General features: G+C 50.1%; 1 protein-coding gene across 2 annotated transcripts; it reads right to left on the bottom strand.

Annotated features, from left to right (window-relative positions):
* Positions 1–8,192: 8,192 nt before the first annotated feature.
* Positions 8,193–24,098, bottom strand: IL1RN (interleukin 1 receptor antagonist). 2 transcript variants are annotated; one of them, XM_006103011.3, is made up of 5 exons: positions 23,926–24,098; positions 13,043–13,094; positions 11,400–11,488; positions 10,356–10,468; positions 8,193–9,411 (listed from the first exon to the last, which is right to left on the bottom strand). In XM_006103011.3, the coding sequence occupies exons 1-5, from the start codon at positions 23,933–23,935 to the stop codon at positions 9,199–9,201; spliced, it is 477 nt and encodes a 158-aa protein (XP_006103073.1). In that variant the 5' UTR covers positions 23,936–24,098; the 3' UTR covers positions 8,193–9,198. The 2 variants fall into 2 exon arrangements, with proteins under 2 accessions (XP_006103073.1, XP_006103072.1); XM_006103010.3 differs by lacking the exon at positions 23,926–24,098 and having other exon boundaries at positions 13,043–13,326.
* Positions 24,099–24,548: the final 450 nt, after the last annotated feature.

Here is a 24,548-nt window from a genome sequence, read left to right as displayed (position 1 = left end):
AGTCTTTTATTATTATTACAGACCCGGGTCTGGCTCCCAGCCTCTGCTGACGCACCGGCGAGACGAGAGAGACCGCCGTGGGAAAAAACAGGGTTTTTAATAGGGGGTGGAGTGAGGGGAGGAGAGCTGACTGTGGGTCCTGCCGATTGGCCAGGCGCAAGCCGGGTCTTGTTACATAGGATGCAGTAATTTCTATGGTGCGCACGTCCTTCTACTGTCATTGGTTAGTTTAAAGAAATCCCGGCGTGGCCAGCAGAGGCCTGGGCTTCCGGGAAGAAGGTCTGAGCACATGGCTGTTGCCCCAACATGGAGGATACGGGGCAAGATGGAGGGCATAGCCCTCGCCCTTTCAGCCACCTTCTATGGGAGGTGTCCCCTGACCTCGAGCAGAGGTTCAGGGGTCAGGGCAGGAGTGGCTGGATCCAGACAGAAAACTGCTGTGTATACGTCTCTCCAGAGGAGTTTCTTAACGAGATATTTGTATTTATTTCCAGACCAATAAATTTGTAACTTTGCAAAAAAAAAAAAGAAGAAAGAAAGAAAAAGAAAATGGGATTGTTTTCTTAGTTTCTCTTTCAATGGTTCATTATTGGTGTATAAAAATGCAGCTGATTTTTGAATATTTATTTTGTATCTTGCTACTTTCCTGAATTCAGTGATCAGTTCTAGTTGTGGTTTTGTGGTGGACTCTTCAGGGTTCTCTATATGTAATATCATGTCATTAGCAAATAATGACAGTTTTACCTCTTACTTTCCAATTTGGACATCTTATATTTTCTTATAATTCTTTATATTTCTTTGGTGCCAGTTACTTCTCTTTCATTTTTAATTTTATTTATTTGGCCTTCTCTTTTTGTTGATTAGTCTGATTAAAATTTTATCAATCTTTTGTTTTGTTTTCAAAGAGCCAGCTTTTAGTTTCATTTATTATTTTTTTGTATTGTTTTCTTAGATTCAGTTTCTTTTCTTTCTGCTCTGATCTTATTCCTTCCTTCTACTCACTTTGGGCTTTGATTGTTTTTTGTTTGTTTGTTTTTCTAGTTCCTTTAAGTATACGGATAGATTGTTAATTTGACATTTTTTAAATTTCTTGAGGTAGGCCTATATTGTTATGAATTTTCCTTGTAGGTCTGCTTTTGCTGTGTTCCATAGATTTGGGGTTGTTATGTTTTCATTTTCATTTGTTTCAAGGTAGCCTTTGATTTCTTCCTTGATCTCATTGTTAATCCATTGATTATTTAGTAGCATGTGATTTAGCTTGCATGTGTTTGTGTGTTTTTCAGTTTTTTTTCTTGTGATTGATTTCTAGTTTTATTGATTTCTAGTTTTATACCATTGTGGTTGGAGAAGATGCATGAAATGGTTTCAGTTTTCTTTAATTTATTGAGGCTTGCCTTATGACTTAACTTGTGGTCTATCCTGGAAAATGCTCTATGTGCACTTGAAAAAATGTATTTCCTGCAATTCTGGGGTGTAATGCTGTGAAAACATTAATTAAATCCATTTGGTGTAATGTGTCATTTAAGGCCCCTGTTTCCTTGTTGGGTGTTTGTGTGTGTGTGTGTGTGTGTGTGTGTGTTTGTCTTTTTGTCTGGAAGATCAAAAATGTAATGGGTATTAAAGTCCCCTACTATGACTATATTACTGTTGATATCTCCCTTTATGTCCATCAATATTTGCTTTATATATTTAGGTGCTCATATGTTGGGTGCATAAATGTTTATAAGGATTATATCCTGTTGTTGGTTTGCTCCCTTTATCATTGTGTAATGACCTTCTTTTTCTCTTGTTATAGCCTTTTTTAAAAAGTCTATTTTGACTGATATTAATATTACTACCCCAGCTTTTATCTTTAATTTCTACTTGCTTGGAATATCTTTTTCCATCCCTTTACTTTCAGTCTATATGTATCTTTCATTCCATGGTGGGTTTCTTATAGACAATATATATATGGATCTTGTTTTCTTATCCATTCAGCTAACCTATGTCTTTTATTGGAGCATTTAAGCTGTTTACATTTAAAGTGACTGTTGATAGGTACATATTTATTGCCACTTTATTCTTTATAATTATGTTCTTCTTTTTTTTCCTTTTTCTTCTTATAGAAGTCCCTTTTACATTTCTTGCAATACTAGCCTGTTGGTGATGAACTCCTTTAACTTTTCTTATCTGAGAAGCTCTTTATTTCTTTTCCAATTTTAAATGATAGCCTTGGTTGTAGGTCCATGCTTTTCATCACTGTGAATATTTCACGCCAATTGTTTCTGGCCTGAAAAGTTTCTTTTGAGAAATCAGATGACAGTCTTACAGAAGCTCCATTGTAGATAACTAACTGTCTTTCTCTTGTGGTTTTTAAAATTCTCTTTGTCTTTAACCTTTGCCATTTTAATTGTGATGTGTCTCAATGTGGACCTTTTGAGTTCATCTTGTTTGGGACTGTCTGCACTTCCTGGACTTATGTGTCCAGGTTAGGGAAGTTTTCAGTCACTATTTCTTCAAATAGGTTTTCAGTCCCTTGCTACCTCTCTTCTCCTTCTGGTACCCCTATGATGCAGATGTCCTTATGCTTGATGTTATCCCAGAGGTTCCTTAGAGTATCCTCATTTTTTAAATTGATTGATTGATTGATGAGAGAGAGAGAGAGAAACATTGATTTATTGTTCCATTTATTTATTTATTCATTAGTTGATTCTTGTATGCACCCTGACCCATGGATAGAACCCACAACCTTGGCATATTGGGATGACTCTCAAACCAACTACCTGGACAGGATTAGCATACTCATTTTTTAAAACTCTTTTTTCTTTTTGCTGCTTTGCATAGGTATTTTCTGCTACCTTGTCTTCCAAATTGCTGATTTAATCCTCTACTTTGTCTAACCTGCTATTGATTCCTTCTGGTGTATTTTTCATCTCAGTTAATGTATTCTTCACTTCTGACTGGTTATTTTTTATGGTTTCTATGTCCTTTTTTATGTTTGCTATCTCTTTAAGTGCTCACCCATTTAATCTATTCTTCCCCTAAATTACTTGAGCATCTTTATAACCATTGTTTTGAACTCTATATTTGGTACCTTGCTTGCCTCCATTTCATTTAGTTCTTTTTCTGTGAATTTCTCCTGTTTTTTCATTTGAGGCATGTTTCTTTATCCCCCCAATTTGGCTGCCATTCTGTATTTGTTTCTATGTACTAGGTAGATCTGCTATGTCTCCCAGTCTTTGTATGGTGGTCTTACATAGTAGGTGTCGTGTGGGGCTTGGTGGTGCAATCTCCCTGATCACCTGAGCTAAGTGCTCCAGGAAAGTCTCTTGTAGGTTCTGTGAGCCCTGCTGTTGTAGATGAGTATTGATTACTGTTGCCCTGTCTATGGATGGGGTTGACCCTCAGGCTGGCTGACTATGAGAATTGATCCCAACCATAGTGTATGAGCTGCTGTGTGGGGCTGACCCTATGAGGCAGAATTTGCCCCAGTAGAATTTGATGCCTGCGAAGCTCTCCCTTTGGCTGTGCCACTTGTGGAGCTTAGTGAGCCTGGTGTGGTCTGAAGTTCACCACGGTGTATGTTGGTTCTGGGGCCTCTTGAAAGGGACTCCAGTGCAGGTCAATGACAGATACTGCCTGTAACCTGCCTTGGGGCTACCCGTCTGGAGCTATCAAACATCCACAGTTTGTGGCTGTCTCTGCTGGGGCTGGGTGCACGTGGGAGGGACCAAGCTGCATACCAAGGCTGGTTTCCACCAGCTCCAAGCTCAAGAGCAGGTCAGCAAAAGGCTCAAGGCACCCAGAGATCTGCCTTTGCCTGTCTGCTGCCTGTTAGGCTCAGTCACTGGAAGAGCCTCTGATGGTGTGTGAGTTACATGAGATAGGTTCTCAGTGAGTCGTCAGGTGTGGGTGAGTTGTGTTCATCAGATTGATAAAGATTCAAACTCAGTGCCAGTGCTGTGTCTGAGGCCACTCAGCAAAAGACTCAGGGTACACCAAAGCCAACCCCCTCCCACCTGGGACCTGCGGACCTTTGTGATGGGGCAGGGTCTCAGGGAGTCATCAGGATGAGGCCAGCAGAGTTCAACAGACTAAAATAGACCAGAGCTTCTTACAGAAATGAAGGCACTGCTCAGGCACAGTGAAAAAAATGGCCCTCACCCCACCTTCAACCTCTTTTCATGTGATTCTGGCACTGTTAAGCCTGCCCAATCCTCATCAAGAGTTCCTCAACAAGGTCTGCATGAGGCTCATGCTGGAGTCCTCCAAAGACCTCTCCACTGGGAGTGACCCCTGCAGGGTAGATCCTCCAGGAGTCAGCAGGGAGGTGCTATTCCCACTCCCCAGGTTGATGTTGTATGAAGAGGATGCTTGACCCAGGAAAGATGACATCTGTGGGTGGTGTGGGAGAGAGACCCCGCACAGGGACACTTGCTGCTGTCACACCAGCCCTCTCCCCACAGCCACACCACTCACTTCTTCGTTTTTTTGGTTAATCCTCACTCAATTCTTTTTTTTTTCTTGTTCTTTTCTTTTCTTTTAGAGAGGGAGAGAGGGAAAGAGAGAGAGAGAAAAAACATCGATGTAAGAGAGACACATCGATTAGTTGCCTTCCACAGATGCCCCAATCAGGGGCTGAGAATCGAACCTGCAACCCAGGTATGTGCCCTTGACTAGGAGTCGAACCCGACACCCTTTGGTACAAGGCTGATGCTCTAACCACTGTGCCCTACCAAGGCCTCAACTTCTCTCTTTATGACACCAGTTCACTCTGAGTGGCCATCCCCAGGGTGAGTGTCTCAACTGAGATTCTGTGCACTGGCCCTTCAAGAGAGCCACCCCCTTCTCACCAGGACTGGTGGACTCGCCTCGGATTTTCACAGCCAGATGTTGTGTGGGCTCCTCTTCCCAGCTCTAGTGCTCTCCATTAGGGACCCTGGCATGGGGCTGAGGCCCTTCGCTCCTTCAGCGGAATCCTCTTCAGGTGAGATAGCCCTCTGGATTCTCACCTGCCGCCTATGGGTGCAGGGCCAGTCTCCATGCAGGTTCCTCTGTAAATCCTTACTTATAAGGCCTCTGTTCAGCTAGTCTTCAGATGGTTACTCAGGTTGATTGGCCCTGGGAGGAGGTGAGTGTAACTTCACCTGCTCTGCTGCCATCTGGCCCATCTGGCCAATTCTTGAACTGCCTTTTACCCCCACACATGACGCTGCAGAAGACCCAGAGGCCACACATTCCTCTGGAAGTTGACCATCCTTCTAGTTAAACCTTTTCAGTTTGAGGCTAAGAAACCCCCAGATGTCTTTCACTCTCTCTCCCGTCTTTTCTGAGCACTGGGCTTATTATCAAGCATGCTACGATTTGCCACCAGGACTTAGAAATCTCTTCGTTATGTGAAGAGAAAACACAAAATTATTTGGTTTTCCCAAGATTTGCAAGATTTTAACCACAACTTAAATACCTGTTATTATAGCACAATTTATGCCAAAAAAGAAAAAGTGAAGCTAGAAGTACGTCTGAACCTGCCTTGTGACTGAGAAAGTGGAAAATCTTCTGCCTTCAGCCCAAATTAAAGGGTAGTCAGAATACACTGTGACTCGGCGGAACCTTTCTATGTAGTGAAGGACCGTCTCCCTCCTTTGCATTTGCAGAAGCTCCCGGCGGGGCCCTGAGAGAGCAGCTGGGAGGACTTGACCTCAGGGTCCTTGAGTCTGGAGCCACCTGGTCTAGGGGTATGGGCCCTGGCATGCTGATGTCCTGGTTTTATCCCCCAGACACCCACCAGCCAGTCCTGGGGTGGGGGCTTGGGCACTGGCATCATTTTTAAAACTCTGCAGGTGAGCTTATTAGCACACAGATCTAGTCGAATCCCCTACTTTTTGAGTGGGACAGTAGAGGTCTAGACAGGGGAGGTTGCCTGACCAAGGTCATCTCACTGGTTAGTGGGGAAGCCTGACTGGGCTGGAATGCCTTGAAGACTGGAGTGCTGTGTATCCAGTTTCAAACTGTCGTTTGGGCTGTTCTCTGGTCCTGTGGCCTTATTGTGGGTGACAGGAAGGCCACCTTCCTCTGAGATGCTTGTCTGCCTTCCCTCTCTGTGCTTTCTCTCCCACCTGAGACCCCCACCTCCTGTCACCCTGGCACACCCCCTCCTAACTGTACAGAAACCCCGCTGTTGCATGCCCCCCCACCCAGGCCTGGGATCCCGGCCACGTCCCAGGCCCTGAGTCACGCCAATGAGCAAAGAGATGCCTCTGCGTACCAGCCCTGGGTGGTTAATTCAGGCTCAGTAACCTACCCGATGCCAAACACAAATCTGTCCACATCCAGTGGTTTTAAACATCATCCAAACAAGCAGATTTTTAGCCATTTAGAGCCTACAGGTTTTACATTCCCCACGAAACTGTACCCAGCATCTGCCAGCCAAGGATACCCCAGGCCACAAGCCCCCAAGCTCTGCTGTCCTTTGACACCCCGTGTCCCTGAGATTCCCACTGTGCTCTAAGTGCATCACCCAGACACACGAGCCCCCTTTCCCATCCCCCTCCCCAGCCCTGTGCCCTCCTCTCCTCTAAGCAGCAACCACCATTGAATGGCCAGATTCCTACTGTGAGGCCCCCCAAAGGAGCCTGTGAAAGCATCACCCAGTAAGCTGGAGTGTGCCACTGCCCCCTGTGCTCACACTTCATTCCTTGACGGCCCCAAGTCCCGGGAACCTCCTACATCTGGGCTTTGCCCTTTTTCCAGTCTTCCTTCAAAACTGCTGGCCCAAGTCCCCTGTCTTCTCAAATTTTCTGACCCAAGTAATACATTCATTTCTATGGACTTATCAGTGGCCAATTCATTTATTCACCAAATATTTACGGAGCACCCAGGCCGTACCGCATACTGATCTGGGGACTTAAGATGCATCACAGAAGAAAATGTGGAAACCCCTGCCTGTGTGGACGGATGTCTGAGGATGACAACAGCTCACAGCTTCTCCTGCCGTGAGAACACTGCGCGGGGCCAGGAGGTGCTAAGGGGGAGGTCTTGGTGTCGCAGTGAGCTGGTGGGAGGCGCTGCGCTTTAGAGCTGAGCTTCTCACACTTTAACCCACCTAGAATCACCTGGAGACTGGTTAGGATTAGATCCTGTCGGTGGGTCTGGTGTGAGGTGTGGGGTGCTGCATTTTAGCTCCCTGAATGCTGCTGCTGCTGCTGCTGGTGGTGGTCTGAGGACCTCACTTTGAGAAACAAGGCTTTAAAGCGGATTGCTTTGACAGCTGACTCTTCCAGCATCAATACTAGTAAACATCATGTTAGTGCCTACCACAGAAGGTGGTTGCAAAGGTGAAATGAGGTAATGCAGCCCTTTGCATTCGCTAGATGATCTGCTTTTGGCAATGAGGAAACTGAGGCTCCAAGACCTTATCTCATCCAGGGCACACAGGCAGACAGCAAATGGCTCCAGAGTCCCAGGGCTTGCGTGCGTGGCTGTGCCCTATCTTGCCTTGAACTACCCTCACCGCATAAGCCTCTGAAGGGCAGGATGGCTGCAGAGTCACGTGTTCGCTGCTGCTGTGACCGTTCAGCCTTGAAGGGTTTCTGCCTTGAACTTCCTCCTTTCATCAGGACTGAAGACATATCAACCTCCCACGCCCTTTTATCACACACGGCATTTCCCCCGCATCTTCTCGGTTCACCCGTGGATAGCCCCCCTTTCACACAAGGAAGAGAAACTGAGATGGCCAGCCTCCTCGGCCTCATTGTCGTCACTCACAGGATCTGAGACCTAGATAATATCGTGACGATTTTCTCCAATCGGTGGCCTTTCAACCTGCTGAATGCAGTTTGCTCTTAGCAATGAGAGCTCCTCCTCCAATAAAGCTGGGCAGGAAGTCGGGTTTATGAGCAGGGTGAGGTGGGGCTCCTTCCCAGGCACCTGGGAGAGGGACCCAAGTAGCCCTCTTTGGAGCCGGATCGGAGCCACCACTCTCCTGGACCAAGCAAGCAGCCAGGGCCCGCTGGGGCCTGAGTCCAGGACTCGCGGCAGGAGCGGGACGCACTCCCTGCTCGCCTGACTATTAGCTGAGGGACATGTGATGAGCAGTCCTTCCTAGGGTCTGGCGCACCCACCTCCTGAGCCCAATGCAATGTTCCCCTTGGAGATCCTGTTTCCCAGCACTCTCTATCCAAGCCAGGGGCCATGGACACAGCCAGCAAAGTAGATGCGTTTTTAAGGTTTTATTGTAAAACAGAGCTTAAGTGACAGGGAACAGGGAACTTTCCACTGGACACAGACAGCACATAAGGGCTGCCACACACTCAGCCCTGCGAGGAGCTGACATACTCAGGTCCCTGTCCCTGCTCCAGGCTGGCGGCACCCAGACACCAGGCATCTTAGACCAGCCTCCGCGTGGAAGTGCTGAGATGATCAGGAGCCTCTCACCTCGGGGGAGGAGGACTGGGGCCAGCTGTGCTGGGAGCACTGCCAGCCGCTGGGGGTGGCCTGGACTACAGATGGTGCTTGGGCCCGGGCAGTGGGGTCCAGACTTACAGGAACGTTTCAGAAAGAAAAAAATTAGGCACCCTGGTACATTAACTTCTCATTTTACCGGTTATGGCATTACAACAATAAGAACGAAAAAAAAGGGAGACTTGCTTTCATCATAGTTTTTCACAAACCCATGGATGTTTTGCTCTCCCACCCCCTTCCAGGAAGGGCACAATCCCCAAATAAAGCATTTTACAATTGGATACAGTGGTCCTTTAAAATACCGTGAAATCCTTATTTTTCATTTGGCCACAGACCCTAAAAGCGCTGCTATCCCAAGGTTTGCAAACAAGGTTTGAGGGCCACTTGGTGGGAGGTGAGTGAGTGGCTTCTGGGATCTGGGCGTGGACAGTGGGCAGGCAGGGAGCTGGGAGGCGGGAGCAGAGGGTGTCCAGTCTGGCAGGTGGCCCGACTGCTATCCGGAAGGCACAGGTGACACTGCAGGAAGGGCGTGAAGCCACATCGTGGTCCCAGTTGCCCTTCAGAGAGACCACTCGGGGCGGCATGAAGGTTGCAGCAGCTAAGGGGCTGGAGATGGAGTTGGACACCAGGCTCCTCAGTTCCTTCGGGGGGCCCACCTGCCACTGCTGCTCCCCGGACCCCCCCAGGCTGGGACCCTGGGCAGGGCAGAGGGGCGTCTGGAGCCTGGATGTGCTGGCCTAGGGCGGAGTGACAGCACCACTAGTCCTGCTGGAAGTAGAACTTGGTGACCCTGACCGCCTCCCGGGGCTCATTGGTGAGGCTGACGGGCTGGTCGGCCTCCAGGGCTGTGCAGAGGTACCAGCCGGGGCAGGCGGCTGACTCGAAGGTGGTGGTGGGGCCGCTGTCCGAGCGGATGAAGGTGAAGCGCTTGTTCTGCTCCGTGGTCTTGCTCAGGTCAGTGATGTTGACCTCCTGGAAGCCAAGAGGTGAGCAGGAGAACGCTTTTGTGCTGCCTGCCCCTCCACCCACCACAGGGACCCCAGGCCTCCCAGGACGTTCCAGGGGGACGCTGACTGCAGCGCCTGTGGGAGACCAGATGGCCCATGGACACACCTTGGCTTGGGACAATCTGGCCGCTCTGGCCAGGGCTCAGAGAGTTAAATGAACACATGACCCATCAGCAGGGGCCCAGGCCTGTGGAGGCTGAGCTCAGTTGGGTCTGTGCCTCCAAGGAGGGGGCAGTGCAGAAGGTGGGCAGGGAATCGTAGTCCATTTGATGCCGCCATCCCTACTCCACACAGCAGGCAGTCACCCTGCCACGCGTGGAGCGATGGGACAGTGCCACCATTACGGCCACTGGGCTAAGGTTACATTGGGTTAAGATGTGTCCCAGCACTCTCCCGAGACACAGCCATCTTTTCTGAGGGCAGCCCATGAACACTGCATGGGACTAAGGCATGCAGGGCCCAGGTGGCATGTCAGCCCCTGGGTCTGAGTAGACCAGGACTGGGAGAGAGAGGCTGGATGGGGCTTTACTGAAAGTGGCCAAGTCTCTGGGTTGGAGGCCCTTGGACAAGAGAGCAGCACCCAGAGATCGAGGTCCCCAAATGAGCCTCCTCCTGGTGCCCACCCCTGTGTAGCTCCCTACCCCACTGAGGCAGACTCAGCCACTGACGGGCTTTGGCCAAGGGGACGAGCAGTGTGATGCAAGCAGACATTTAGTAAGTGCTGTGATTTTGGAATAATCCCTGTGAGAAACCAGCAGCCGAGCTCCCTGCTGGATGCACCTGCAGGACCGGCCCAGCCAGCCCACGTGAAACAGAACAGCCCGGGGGGCCCCAGACAGCCCACAGGAAGAGCACATGCGGTGGCGTGAAGGCCCTGGTTGGGGGGGCTGTTACCAGGCAGGTGCTTACCTCCAGCTGGAGCCTGATCTCATTGCCAGCCTTGACGCAGGCCAGGCACAGCTTCCCGCCGTGGATGCCCAGGAGCACAGTGTGGGGCTCGACGGGCACCACGTCTATCTTCTCTGGGGAAGAGCAGAGGGCAAGGTCAGCTTGTAGAGAAGAACAGGCGCCGATAGAGAAGAGCCTGGATGCTTCCCGGGGCTCCTCTGTCCTCCTGACTAAACCCAAGGTCCTAAGGACAGTGGGGCCCCATCGTTCTGGTCTGCATCCAAGCAGAAGATCCAACCAAGAGCAGCCACCTCGCTGCTCCTCAGGGCCAAGTCGCCTGGGTTCTGCTCCACCCGATTTCTATCTTCCCTCGATCCCCGGAGACCTGCGCGCCAGGTCAACGGTGTGCTGCTCATAGGCCATGTCGCAGTAAAAGCCAAGCCTTTCTGCTTCAGCGTGTTTATTAGGAGCAATACCGGGACTGGAAAGGCGGGTCTTGCCCTGGGGGGGGGGGTGGCGGTAAGGAGCATGGAGAGCAGGGGAGGCAGGGTGAGGAGGTGGAGGGGATGCCAAGCCGGCAGACAGGATGTGGGAGCTTCCCAGAAGGCCAGCGGTGAAGCTCTCCCACCACGTCATCCGCCTGCCCTCATCGTACTAAAGGGAAACTGAGGAATAGACTGGGGCGGCTGCCCGAGTCCATCTGGCTTATTTAGGACCTGGCCCGGAGCTTGCTGATGTGTGCACAAGGAAGGGACACAGCCCAGCCTGTGTGCTGTGTTCACTGTGGGAGTGAGTGAGAGTTTAAACCTCAGGGACGCGGGGGTTGACTGGGCACAGGAGGAAGGCAAGGCTCGACCTAGCCTTCTGTCCTGTGCCACCACCACCCTGCCCCCACCGCCCCGGAGCTGTGGCCCTGGGACCACGGTGCCTGAAGATGGAGGCTCCCCAGCTATATCTCCCCCTCCCTGCCCTCAACTGTGCCCTCCAGTGGCCCGGCCTCGCCAGCGCGATCAGGATGCCGCACATCGGCGCGCCCGCACATCGGCGTTCCTGGCAGCCACTCACCTTCTAGTTTCGTATTTGGTCCTTGCAAGTATCCGGCAACTAGTTGGTTGTTCCTCAGGTAGAAGGTCTTCTGGTTAACATCCCAGATTCTGAAAAGCAAAAGGGCCCGCTGTACTGGACAAGGTTGTGCCCGGCCCTGGGCTCAGCCCCTTCTTGTGTCTCCCGGAGCTCGCTGAGTCTGCACCCAACTTTCTGCCATGGAATGGTGTTTCCCACAACCAGGGTATGAGGAGGCAACTGAGGTGGCCCCGGACAGGAGACAGGCCCGCTCTTCGCCCTGCTCCCCATCTCGGGTTCCTGGGACCAGCGCCTGGACCTCAGCCAGTAGGACCGTCAGGGCACAGAGTCTGTCCACTGCCCCACACGGGCACCAGCCACCATGGCTACTGAGTTCCTGGAAGGTGGTGTGCCTGAAGATCTGCATTTTTAAGTTTGATTTTACTTTTATTAATTCATTTTTATTAACTATTCATTTAAATGTACACTTAGAGTCATCTGAGACCAGTGGCCACCGCAGAACGCTGCATTTTAAGGCACAGAGGACCTTGTAGCAACCGCGAGGGTCTGTCCCAGAGCCTGTCCTCCACCACCAGGGCCCGTGCCGCCTCTGGCAGGGCCAGCGTCCCTGGAAGGGGTCAGCTTCCCATCCAGCTCACCCAGGTGCCTGTTTCTGGCTCCTGGTCCTTTCTTTTTGGCGAAGGGCCCGTTTACTGGAAGGCCCTCCACTCCCTGCTGCCCACCAGCCCGACAGTGGCCTGTGCCTTGTCTCCTGTCCTACGAAAGGCAGCTGACACCCCCACCTCCCCAGGGGGCTTTGAGGAGCCCACACGCTGGGCGGGTGGTCAGGCAAACAAAAGTTCTTTGCACGTGGATGCAGTTGACCTTTTGTAATTATTCTAGTTCTGGAGGACTGACCATCTGAAGGGACTAACAGCCCTGACTGGAGCCTCTGGGGGCATCTCCTGGAGCTCCCCGCCACAGGAGGAGGCAGAGCCAACCTCCCCCTCTGGATGCGCACGCACACAGTCTGACCTGCAGCCCCCGCCAGAGACACCCAGCGCTGGGGGTGAAGTCACCCAGCCCAGCTCAGTCCTGGGTAGCAGGGCAGAGGGCGTGTGCTGACGTGTCGCAGCCTGTCATCTTCACAGCCGTGATGGTGATGTCTCACAAAGCTCCTGACCCAGTCGCTAAAGAGCACAGCACCTTGGGGGCACGTTATAGTTCACAGAGCACAGTCACACTGTGACCTTCACAACCTCTCTGTCAGGCAGGCAGGAGTCACTGGAAACCCTCTGTCACAGGTGGGGAAACTGAGGCCCGGAGGGTCAGGATCTGCCACCGGGAGCACAGACAGACACTGCTAACCACCATCTAGAACCAAGGGCCACCCTGCCCAGGAGCCCTCTCTGCTTCTTCGCCCAGCACACCCAGCCCACACCCCAGCCAGGCTCTTGGGCACGTGTCTGTCACCTGTTGAGTTGCCAGGGTGTCTGGGAAAGCCAGGCAGGCCTCAGAGCCAGCCACGCTTGCACATCTGGGACATTTTGAAACACAAGTCCTGTAGGCTTCGCACGTGGCAGCCGCTTTGTGCAATAATGGATGTCCCTTTCCCGCCCGTCCCCCGCCTCCTCCGCCGGCCTTACCTGAAGGCTTGCATCTTGTTGGGCCTCCTGCCTGAGGGGCGGCAGGCTGTCTCTGAAGGGAACAGGAAGAGGAGGAGAGAGATTAGGTGACTGAGGGGGCACCTGCAGATTGCCATCCCGGGGCGCCTCGTGCAACAAGGACTGCCATTCTGGGCCGGAGGAGCTGCTTATAAAGAAGGTAGCCACTCACCACACCAGCAGAAACGGAAATGCCCTCACATTTCCAAAAAGAGAAACCTTGCTGTTGTCACGGTCAGGCCTGCTGGGTGTCGCAACACAGTGTTGTAACCATCCCTCCCCTTTTCCCCCGTGTAATTTCCCCAAAATGGAGATCTCCATTTCCCTTCACTGAGTTCCTGGGAAGAAAAGCACAACCATCACCAAACACCGTCATCTGCCTGACAGGTGGCCAGGGACTGTTGGCCAACCTGAAGCAAATGTGAAGAACCTGAGGCATGGCTGCATGGGAGACTGACAGACAGCTGTCAGAGGGGAGGGGGCGGGACTGAATGAAGGAAGGTGATGGGAATTAGCCAAAGAGCATATATGTGTAGCCCAAGGACACACACAACAGTGTGGTGATGGCCAGAGGGAAGGGGGGTTGGAGGCTGGAAAGAGACATTGCTTGGGGTTATATGTGCAGGATGCAGTGTGCAGAGGAGGTTTCGTTGACTTGTACACTTGAAACCTGTATAGGTTTCACCCCAACATCACCCCAATAAATTCAATTTTTAAAAAAGCCATGAATCCGAGTAAAAATGTCCCCTTTCCTAATGCTGAGTGCCAGGGCTGAGCACAGGGACAGTCTCCTGTCACGTGGTGACCACAGAAGGAGGGACGACCTAGCTGGGCTCTGGACCAGGGCTGTGAACGTCCTGTAAAAAGGACCAAATAGTAAACATTTTAGGGTTTGCGGGCCACACAGTCTTGCGATTCCTCAACTCGGAGTTGTAGTTCAAAGGCAGTAAACAGTCGGTAACTGAACAGGCTGGGTGAGCTCCGTGTGACTTTATTTACAGAAACGCACGGCGGCTTTGCCTGCAGGCTGCCACTCCTGCTCCAGAGCCAGCTGCCTGGGAGGGGCTTTGACACCAGCTCTGCTCCTGCCGTCCACTCCCTGAGGTTATGGTCCTGGGACACTGGGTGAACTCAGCCCCGGGTCAGAAGTGGGTCCAAATTCCCCCTGCCCCTCGCCCACAGCCACCTGTGTGGCCTTGAACAAGTCACTTCACTGATTTCAGCCTCTGCCTCCTCACATTCAGAACGAGGCCTATCATGTCTTCCCCACAGTGTGAAGAGGGAGGGAAGGAAGGAAGCAAAGGGAAGGAAGGGGAGGGTTGGGGAGGAGAGGGGAGGGAAGGCAGTAGGGAAGGGAGAGTTCCGGTCCAGAGTGGGCAGTAATAGACATAAATTCCCTTCCTTATTGCATTCTTGCATTCTAGAGACTTAGGGGAAAGGCAAGCACACTGCACACTGGTGTTTATGGAAAGAACAAAGACAGGAAGGGTTCTCCATGGCCTGAGTGATGGGAGTACATGTCGGTGCAGAAACGGGTCTCAGCGTCTCAGGACTGGGAGGAGCGCGGCAGTCCCCCCATCTCCCGGCCACTGTTTGGAAGAAGCCCCGGAAGGCCCAGGAAGGAAGGGGACCTGCCCAAGTCACACAGCTCGTCAATGGCACAGACAGGACTCCCAGCCAGGGCCAGCCTCCTGCCGCCGTCCATGTGATGGGTCTGATTTTATTTTTAATCAACAAATCAGAGTCTATGTCCAAATGAGGGTAAACCCTTCAAAGGGGAGGTCACTCCATATATTTGAAAGTTGCTAAGAGAATAAATCTTAAAAGTTCTTATCACAAGAAAAAAATTATATAGTAAAACCATGTGTGGTGACAGGCAAATCGTGTCCTACACGCGAAATCAGTATATGTCAATTACGCATCAATAAAAAAAATAAAGACGAAGGCTACAAAAGAATTTCCTAAATCTTTAAAGAGCTCCTCATGAGAACAAATGGAATATTACTGAGAAAACTGTGTCACCTCCCTGAGCGTTTGCTTGGGGAGGCAGATGGCTCGGACCTGCCCTGCTCTGTTGCCACAGCCTTTGAGTTGGTGGGAGTTGACCCTCCGCAGCACTTTTGAGAAATGGTATCTGCCTCTGAGGGCCAGGGAGCGATTAGTTTTTGTTAGTTTTAGGGAGGGCTGCTTGAAGGAGGTGCTGTGCATGAACCCACAGTCAAGGTCCTGCCCACAGTTTGGTTCCTGGGTATGTTCCTCGGCCCCCAACCCAAATTCAGAGACAGATCTCTCCTGGAGAGCTGAAGCCTGGGTTCCCACCTTTCCCACGTGTGTGCCCTTTGCCCACTGCACCCGAGAAGTGGCCCACAGGCCTTTCTGGGTCTGGGTGGGTATTCCTCGGGCCTGGCTTGAAGTCAGACAACCTGGGCTGCGTCCTCCTTTGTCATTCCTGAGCTGGGCCGCCGGGACAAGTATGTGCCCAAGCTCTCCTGGTCCAAGTTTCATTATCCATTAGCTGGGCTACTAACAGACGCCTTGTCATGGGTCGCTATGAGGACTGAGGTGCTGCACGTGGTGTACTTAGCCCTGACCTGGTCACGGAGGAAACACTCAAACAATGGATTGTTATTGAGTGCGCTTTCCACCCCAGGTAAAGTGGGTGAGGGCAATCACAATGCCCCTGACCGTCTACACTGCCCTGCACTCCGGCCCTCACTCCCTGGTGTGGGAGGAAGCAGAGGGAGGGGCAGCTCCCTCCTCTACTCACGCTTCTGGCCACAGCTCCACTCTTGGTTCCGTCTTAAGACAGTTGATGTCCCTACGATTTCTGCCCACAGGAAACCTCTGACTAAACTTATTCTCAGTTCTAGTGCTCAGTCCCTCATGCTGCTTCCTGAATTAAGATCAATGACCACATCACACAGTGGACTTGGCCCTCCCAGCTGCCTCTCGTCCCTCTCTCTGAGCTGCAGGCATCACAGGTATGTCGAGTGTCTTCCATGCTGAGCCCTCCCCGACTGGACACTTGTGACAGCAGAACCGACCAAGTCCCACTTACAGAGAGACAGGAACACCAGGCTGTCCACGTCCCAGGAGTGGCAGTAGGCAGGTCTCCAGGGTGAGCCCTGGGTGTCGATGCCCATACAGCGTTCAGCACGGCGACATTCACACGAACGCCATCTCTTTCTCAGTTTCAGTTCATTGCGTCTTTCCGTTCTACAGTTTACATTTGGTTCTTTTCTTGTAGTTTCTAGTTCTCTGCCCAAAGTTTCCATCTTGTCTTTTACATTTTCAACATTTTATTTGTGGTTCGTGTAAAGGCTGCTCCTGATAATTCCCTCGTTGGAGCTCCACTGGGCCTTTTCCTATTGTCTGTTTCATTCCTGTGCCGGTTGCCTTGTCTGTGCCTGACAACAGGCTGCTGACTGCTAGACACCGTATAGCAAACGCTGTTGGGATCAATGAGGCTCTGGATGAAGTTGTCTTTATCCAGAGACGATTCACTTTGGTTCCACTGGGCCGTGAGGCCAGGGCGCTGCAGCCCAGGTGCCCTTCCCCCAGGCAGGGCTGGAGACGACGCCGTCACTGTGCAGACTGCTCCACTTCCATCCACTCCTCATCCTCCAGGGTCCCAGCCCAAACCTGCAGCCTTTATCCAGGCCCCTCCTCCTCAGTGGGAGATAAAGGCAAATGTTGTCTTCTTCATCCCCAAGCCCCACGAGTCTGTTCAAAGACCAGCCACAGCTTTTGAAACCAGCAGATGCATTCAGTGCAGTAAACGGGTAAAGGCCCCAATGCTGAGCTCCAACTCGCTGGGCCTTTGCAGTTCCTCAAAGCCTTGGCCAGAACATTTCCGGTCAAGATGGTGGTGTAGGTAAATGCAGTCCTCCAATCCTCCCACAACCACATCAGAATTACAACTAAACTACAGAACAACCATCATTCAGAACCGCCTGAAATCTAGCTGAATAGATGTCCTACAACTAAGGATTTAAAGGAGAAGCCACAACCTGGCCGGTATGGCTCATTGGTCTAATGTCGAACTATGAACCAGGAGGTCACAGTTCAATTCCTGATCAGAGCACATGCCGGAGTTGTGGGCTGGATCCCCAGTGTGAGGCATGCAGGAGGCAGCCAATCAATGATTCTCTCTCATCATTGATGCTTCTATCTCTCTCTCTTCCTTCCTCTCTGAAATCAATTTAAAAATATTTTTAAAAATAAAAGAGAAAAATAAAATAAAATAGGAAGCCATGTCTTGGCTGCAAAGGTACCACCACCCCAGAGCCAACAGGTAGGCACAATATCTGAGTTTCACCTACCTGGCTCAGACTGTTTGCCCCACCTAACCTGTGGGCCCACCGGTGCTGTTTCTAGTGGCTTTCCATGCAAATGGCCTCTTCCGCCTGATGCTTTGGACTCTCCTAACATCTTTCTAACAAGCAGCATCTGGCCTTGGCATGCCCCGTACCTCTTGCTAAGCGGCCCCGGGCCTGGCACCAGCAGTAGTAGCCTTGGTTCGTAACTTGACCTGTCTGGGTACCTTCAAGCCCAGCATAAATGGTAGCCATTTACAGATTGCTCTGTAGCTCATGTTGGGTGGCCTGGGTAGTGCACAAGTGATGGCTGACCTTGCACCTCCCAGGAAGCCCCAAAGCCAGTGTGCCTCGTGGACAAATTCTGACCACATTGGATTATAACCCTACCACCTCCATGAGTGGCTCATCAAGGGGTACACTTAGTGGGCACCAAAGCCCCACTGAAGCAAGTCCTGCTTCATAGAGTCAACTCCTGCACAGCGGCAACTCCACTATTGTCGCAGCTGATCCTTGCAGACAGTTGGCCTGGGGGTCAATCCCTCCCAGTGTCTCAAACAGCAATCAAGGCTCAACTACAACAGGACAGTGCACACCGCTCACACAGGGGCACACCTGGAGCACCCAGCTCAGGTGACTGGGAAGGCTGTGCCACTGGGCCTTACAGGACACCTACCTTACAAGGCCACTCTACCAAATCGGGGAGACGTAGCAGCTCTACCTAATGCATAGAAACAAACATTGGGAAGTAGACAAAATGCGGAGACAAAGAAACAGGTCCCAAATGAAAGAACAGGAGAAATCTCTAGAAAAAGAACTAAGTGAAATGGAGGCAAACAAACCACCAGATACAGAGTACGAAACAATGGCTATAAGGATGCTCAAGAAACTTAGTGAGAACATTAAGAAACTTAGTGAGAGGGAAGGAGAGGGAGAGAGAGAGAGAGAGAGAGAGAGAGAGAGAGAGAGAGAGAGAGAGAGAAACATCAATGTGAGAGAGACATATCAATTTGTTGCTTTCTGCACACACCCCGATAGGGGCCAGGGATCAAACCTGCAACCCAGGTGTGTGCCCTTAACTGGGAATCTAACCCAAGACCCTTCAGTGTGAGGGCTGATTCTAAAGAGAGAATCTTAAAAGCGGCAAGAGAAAGACAGCTATCTACGACAGCAGTCGCCAATCGGTGGTCTAGGGACCACTGTTGGTCCGTGAAGTCCGAAAGGTTGGCAACCGCTGTCCTATGAGAGAGCTCCCATAAAACTATCAGCAGAAATTTTGCAGACCAGAAGGGATTGGAAAGAAATTATTCAAAATGATGAAAAGCATGGATCTACACCCAAGATTACTCCACACAGCAAAGCTATCATTTAGAATCTAAGGGCAGATAAAGAGTTTCCCAGACAGGAAATAGCTAAAGTAGTTGGTTCATCACCACCAAACCAATATTACATGAACTATTAAAGGGTCTTCTTTAAAAATAAGAAGAAGAAAAGATAAAAAAGATGAACAATAAAAGGGCAATAAATGCATATCTATCAACAATTGAATCGGAAAAATAAGAACAAATGAACAAGCAGAAACAGACATAGATACAGAGAACATTTTGACAGTTGCCAGGTGGGAGAGGTGTCCCTCCATCAGTCCTCAACACCCCAGCCCCGCCGTGTAGCCAAGTCCATTTTAACCAAATCAGCAGCTTATTGGAAGCTCCCTACAGTAGCTGGTCAGATTCTCCTGGGCATCTCTGCCCCCCAAGCCTCAGCATCAGGGTGGCCATATCTGCTGTCCAGCCGGTGAAGGGCAATCGGGAGCGTGTGTGTGTGAAGCCGACTGTTACAATCGCTGCTATAGGAACCCTCTCTCCTTCCAGGTCTAAGTGCTCAACCGACAGGGAGTCCTTGCTCAGCTTCTTCCACGATGGGTTTGGTCCAGCAGCTTCTGGGTTTGATGTGGATCTGCACTGCAAGCTGTTCTTTGTTAAGCCTAGTTATCTCGGGTTTCCAGAGGGACATGTTTGCTCTTGCCGTCTTGGCTCCGATGAGAAGCTTTATGAGGCAGCTTCTCCCAGGCAGAAGGAGAGGAATGGGCACTTGGGGAAGGAGAGCCATCCCTGCCTGCTGTGCTCAGGCTCCTTTCTCATACAGATCTCACGTGGTCCTCACAACATGACAACAACAAGCTGTGCAAGGCGGGCACATTTACACACACCTTTGAGAGTGGCAAATACATACACTTACTCTGTAGGATAAGAAATCAACGCTCAGCCCTGACCAGTTTGCTCAGTGGATAGAGTATCGGCCTGCGGACTGTGAGGTCCCAGGTTCGATTCCGGTCAAGGGCATGTACCTTGGTTGCGGGCACATCCCCAGTAGGGGGTGTGCAGGAGGCAGCTGATCGATGTTTCTCTCTCATTGATGTTTTTAACTCTCTATCCCTCTGCCTTCTTCTCTGTAAAAAATCAATAAAATATATTTTTAAAAAAGAAAAAAATAAGAAATCAATGCTCAGAAAGATTAAATCACTTGCCCAGGTCCTGGCGGAGGCAGGATTTGAACCCAGTTCCCATACTCACCCGGACACCACTGTCCTGCCAGTGTGGCAGCTGGCTTTTCTTCTCTGCTTCATATCACAGTTCACAGAAGCAAGGATTACATTTGTTCTTACGGTGTTCCTTTCAGTTTCAACTCATATCTTACAGACCAACAGTTTATTCCATAATTACTTTGAAATTTTAGTGTTGTGTTTTGTTTTGGTAAGGAAAGGATGGTTCTAAAACCTTACATGTGCTAAAGAGAACGCTCTTTACCTGCTTACAGACTAGGGTGGCCACTTGCCCTGGTCTTTCCAGGATTTCCCCAGGATTGGTACTGAAAGTCCCACATCTTGGGAACTGCTCAGTCCTTGGAAAACTGATATGGTCACCATATTACACGAGCCCTTAAAAAGTGCTATCGCCATCTGGTGGCTGATGCCCCAAATTGTAGATACAATTCACAAGCATTGTATCTTGCCTGTTCAGCTTGGGTTTTTTATTTGTTTTGTTTTTGTTTTAATCCTCACCAGGGGATATGTTTTTATTGATTTTTTATAGAGAGAGGAAGGGAGAGGAAGAGAGAGAGAGAAACATTGATGTGAGAGAGAAACATAGATTAGTTGTCTCCCTATGCAGTTGACTGGGAATCAGACCCGCAACCTGGGTATGTGCCCTGATCAGGAATTGAACCTGCAACCCTTTGGTGCACTGAACAACACTCCAACCACTGAGCCACACTGGCTAGGGCTGTTTAGCGTGTTTTGAGCAGCAGAGATGTGATCCATTTTACTAGATAAATAGACATATGGATAAAGCACATAAGAGTGTCCCCCAAATTTAAATTTTCCAGAGGCCATAGTAGATACAGTAGTGATCAACTAATTTTTAATTTATCAACTCATATCTAATTGCCTCCAACTATGTAATCACTATATAGTCAACATCTAGCAGCTTAAAATTGTTTTCAAACTTGGGTCCTCTAAAGGACTTACCGCGGGTCAGGGGTACAGGGAGGCCCGGAGGCGCAGTAAGGTGGGTGACTTGCCCAAGATGTGCACTGGGTGGCCCATCTACATCCTGCTCCTCTGTCCTCGCTCTCCCGGCTCTTTAGTCAAACCAAGCATCTCTCCATGTTCTCTCTCCTCAGAGCCCTGTCTGTTTGGCCACAGAGGCGCCACCCAGGCCCCTGGCCTTAGATGGAGAAGGGATTCCTCCTCCCAGGAAGTGGTGTTCTCACTGGGCTTACATGCACTGTCTCCTGAATTCGATTCAGATCAAGTGCAAATACATTTAGTTAGCATCTATGTTTAAAATATTTTGGAAGGAACCATTTTTAGGTGCAGTGATTTTTTCACAGTATAGTGATTTTTCAGTCTGGGAGTGGTTCCAGCATCCTCCTTTACACATTGGAAAAATGCACAGGCCCATGGCCTAACATAGTAACACATCACTCTAGAGCAGCGGATCTCAACCTGTGGGTCGCGACCCCTTTGGCGGTCAAACGACCCTTTCACAGGGGTCTCCTAAGACCATCCTGCATATCAGATATTTACATTACGATTCATAACAGTAGCAACATGACAGTTATGAAGTAGCAACGAAAATAATTTTATGGTTGGGTCACAACATGAGGAACTGTATTTAAAGGGCCAGAAGGTTGAGAACCACTGCTCTAGAGCTGTTCCGCCCCCTGGGGGAAGGTGGGGACTTGCTTCCTGTGGAATAGTCCCTTGCGGTTTACAAAGCACTTCTCCTTCCATGGTCTCCTTCGGTCTCAGGCCCCTGCAGCACCGCACAGTGGGGAAACAAACCGTCTGCCGTCAGGCCAGACTCTTCCCTTACAGCCAGGCCTGGTCTCGAGCAAATTGCTTCACCTCTCTGTGCCCCAGTTTCCTCTTATGGAATGTGAACAATGATCGTCCTTCCCACATGGTTGTTATCAGGATTAAATAAGATAAACCATGTGAGGAGCTCAGCAGAGCCCCTGGTTTGCAGGGAGCCCAGTGGAAACTTTTGCTACAACAGACACACCTCGGAGATCTTGCAGGTTTGGCCCCAGACCACGGTGATAAAGCGCACACCACAATAAAGTGAGACACACAAACTTTTCTCTTCTTTTGTGCATATGAACGTTATGTATCTATGATAGTCTGTTAAGGGTGCAGTAGCATTATCTCTAAAAAACACTGTACACACCTCCATTAAAAACACTTTACTGCTAAAAACGCTAACCATCATCTGAGTCTTCAGCAAGTCAAAGTTTTTTTGCAGGTGGAGTCTTGCTTCGATGTTGATGGCCGCTGACAGATCAGTGGTGGTTGCTGAAGGTGGGTGGCTGTCCAGTTTCTTAAAATAAGACAACAGTGAGGTTTGCCACTTCGACCGACTCCTCCTTTCACAAAAGCTTCTCGGGAGCACGCAGAGCTGTCTGGTAGCATGGTACCCACAGCAGAACTTCTTTCAGGATTGGAGTTAGTCCTTCAAACCCTGCTGCCGATTTGCCAACCGAGCATATGTGATATCCTAAATCCTTTGTGGTCGTTTCAACAATCTTCACAGCATCGTCACCAGGGGGAGGTGTGCGACTCTTCCTTCGACTTGAACTTGGAGGCACTTGTAAGGATATCAATTGGCCTGATTACAATATTATTGTGTCTCAGGGACTAGAAAGGCCCGAGGAAAGGGAGAGAGATAGGGGAACAAGCGGTCGATGGAGCAGTGGGAACACTCACAACATTTATCAAAGTTGATGTCTTATATGCGGTGCCAAAAGCAATGACCATGGTGACATCAAACATCATTGGTCACAGATCACCATAACACATATGAAAATAAGGAGTCTGAACTATTGCAACGCCAAAACGTGACACGGAGGCATGAAGCGAGCAAAGCTGTTGGGAAAATGGCACCGACAGACTGGCTGGATGCAGGGTTGCCACAAACCTTCGATTTGTAAAAAATGCAGTGTATGCCAAGTGCAACAAAGTGATGCACCATACACCGAGGTACACCTGCACTGTGTTTGTGAAACCCGGGAGTTGGCTGACCTCCTCTTGACATTGAGGCAAGTGAGAACCAGAAGGAAAAAGAGTTTACCCACTAGAGGCCAACTTAGAATTGGAACCTGCGTCCTCAGACCACCAATCCTAAGATATTTTCTGTGCCCCACACAGATCTTTTTTTAAAATATATTTTAGCTGTTTTATTATTGTTCTTCTAGCTCATGAGTTATCATTAACAGGATAAATAGCTTAAAAGACTAACATGACAGAGAAACAACGGAAATAAAATGAAATGCATGAACCTATAATACTTGCCTTTAAGAAACCCACAATTTAATCAATATTTATTCTAATATAAAACAAATTGTAAGTGGTTTCGTTTCTGTCACCCATACTTCAGTTTGAAGTCAGCACTTCTTTTCCCACACAGATCTTAACCGGAGCTTGCAAACCGGTAGCCCATAGACTATTTTATTTGATCACTTTATTTAATCAAAATACTACACATACCAAAATCAGGATCTCTGACTCTTGAAAAATAAGAAGTTCTGTCTATCTGGGCCCTAATTCTCATGGGACAAGATCTGCTGGAATTAACTGGTGACAGTCGCCCTCCTCTCTGCTACCCCTCAGATCTTGTGGCCAATCCCAGCTTCTCTCCATGTTCTTCTAAGCTTACCCTGTCCTTCCTCTCATTTTACAGAAATGCCTCCCCAGTTCCCATGTCTCCATCAACAGGGGGAAATAAGCAATAGACTCTCAGAGCACCAAGGTGTTCCTCCCATCGGGCCAGCCTCCTGTTCACCTGCTGGCGGCACCACGACCGCGTGGTCTCCCCGTGGCGCTGTGGCCTCCGCAGTGGCCAGGTCGCCCAGGCAGGCCTGGAGCTCCACGCCCCTGACATTTCCCTGGAAGCTTGCTTCTCAGAGCCTGAAACCATTTGGCAAACACCGATGGTGGACATTTTCCTCCCCATTTTTCAGATGAAAAATACAAGAGTGGAAGGAGCTTACCTGAAGCCATGGGTGGACCTGAGAGAATACAAGGTCTTCTGAGGTCTTCCAGCCGCTGGCTCCAGCCCGGGCTGCAGTGCAGAAAGGACGCGGGGTGGTACCTGTGCACCTCCTGGGAGCTGTCTCTTCCTCCTGAGACCTGGGGAGAGGCAGGAGAGCAGCTGCCTTCCACACACCCACACAGGCTGGCCAGCCCCTGCTGCCAGAGCGGTGACTCAGCCTAGCAGAAGCCAAACTGGTTCTTATCTGCGTAAGACGGGAGGTCACGTGGGGACCTGAGCTGGACCAGTGGGGCTGGCCCTGTGTGCCCACCCCACCCGACTGCCACCAGTTCATGCGTGGGTTCATACATGCAGACAATACGGACCAACTTGATCCTGTGTGCCTGCCACTCCTCCAGACATGGGAACAGCCAGCCAAGGTCTCTGATATTCTTTTTTTAAAAAAATTTTTACATTTTAATATATTTTTATTGATTTCAGAGAAGAAGGAGAGGGAGAGAGAGATAGAAACATCAATGATGAGATCGGCGGCCTCCTGCATGCCCTCTACTGGGGATCGAGTCCGTAACCCAAGTATGTGCCCTGACCAGGAATCAAACCATGACCTCTTGGTTCATGGGT

Source organism: Myotis lucifugus, unplaced genomic scaffold (genome assembly GCF_000147115.1).
Source record: "Myotis lucifugus unplaced genomic scaffold, Myoluc2.0 scaffold_454, whole genome shotgun sequence".
Taxonomy (NCBI): Eukaryota; Metazoa; Chordata; class Mammalia; order Chiroptera; family Vespertilionidae; genus Myotis; species Myotis lucifugus.
Note: the sequence above shows the minus strand (reverse complement) of the source record. Positions and strands in the feature narration are given on the sequence as shown.

Coding starts and splice junctions, on each gene's coding strand:
- IL1RN (XM_006103010.3), bottom strand. CDS start 13,158: ATGGCAATCTGCAGGTGCCCCCTCAGTCACCTAATCTCTCTCCTCCTC. Junction 11,489..13,042: donor AACAAGATGCAAGCCTTCAG/GTAAGGCCGGCG, acceptor TTTGCTTTTCAG/AATCTGGGATGTTAACCAGA. Junction 9,412..10,355: donor AGATCAGGCTCCAGCTGGAG/GTAAGCACCTGC, acceptor CTTGGCTTCCAG/GAGGTCAACATCACTGACCT.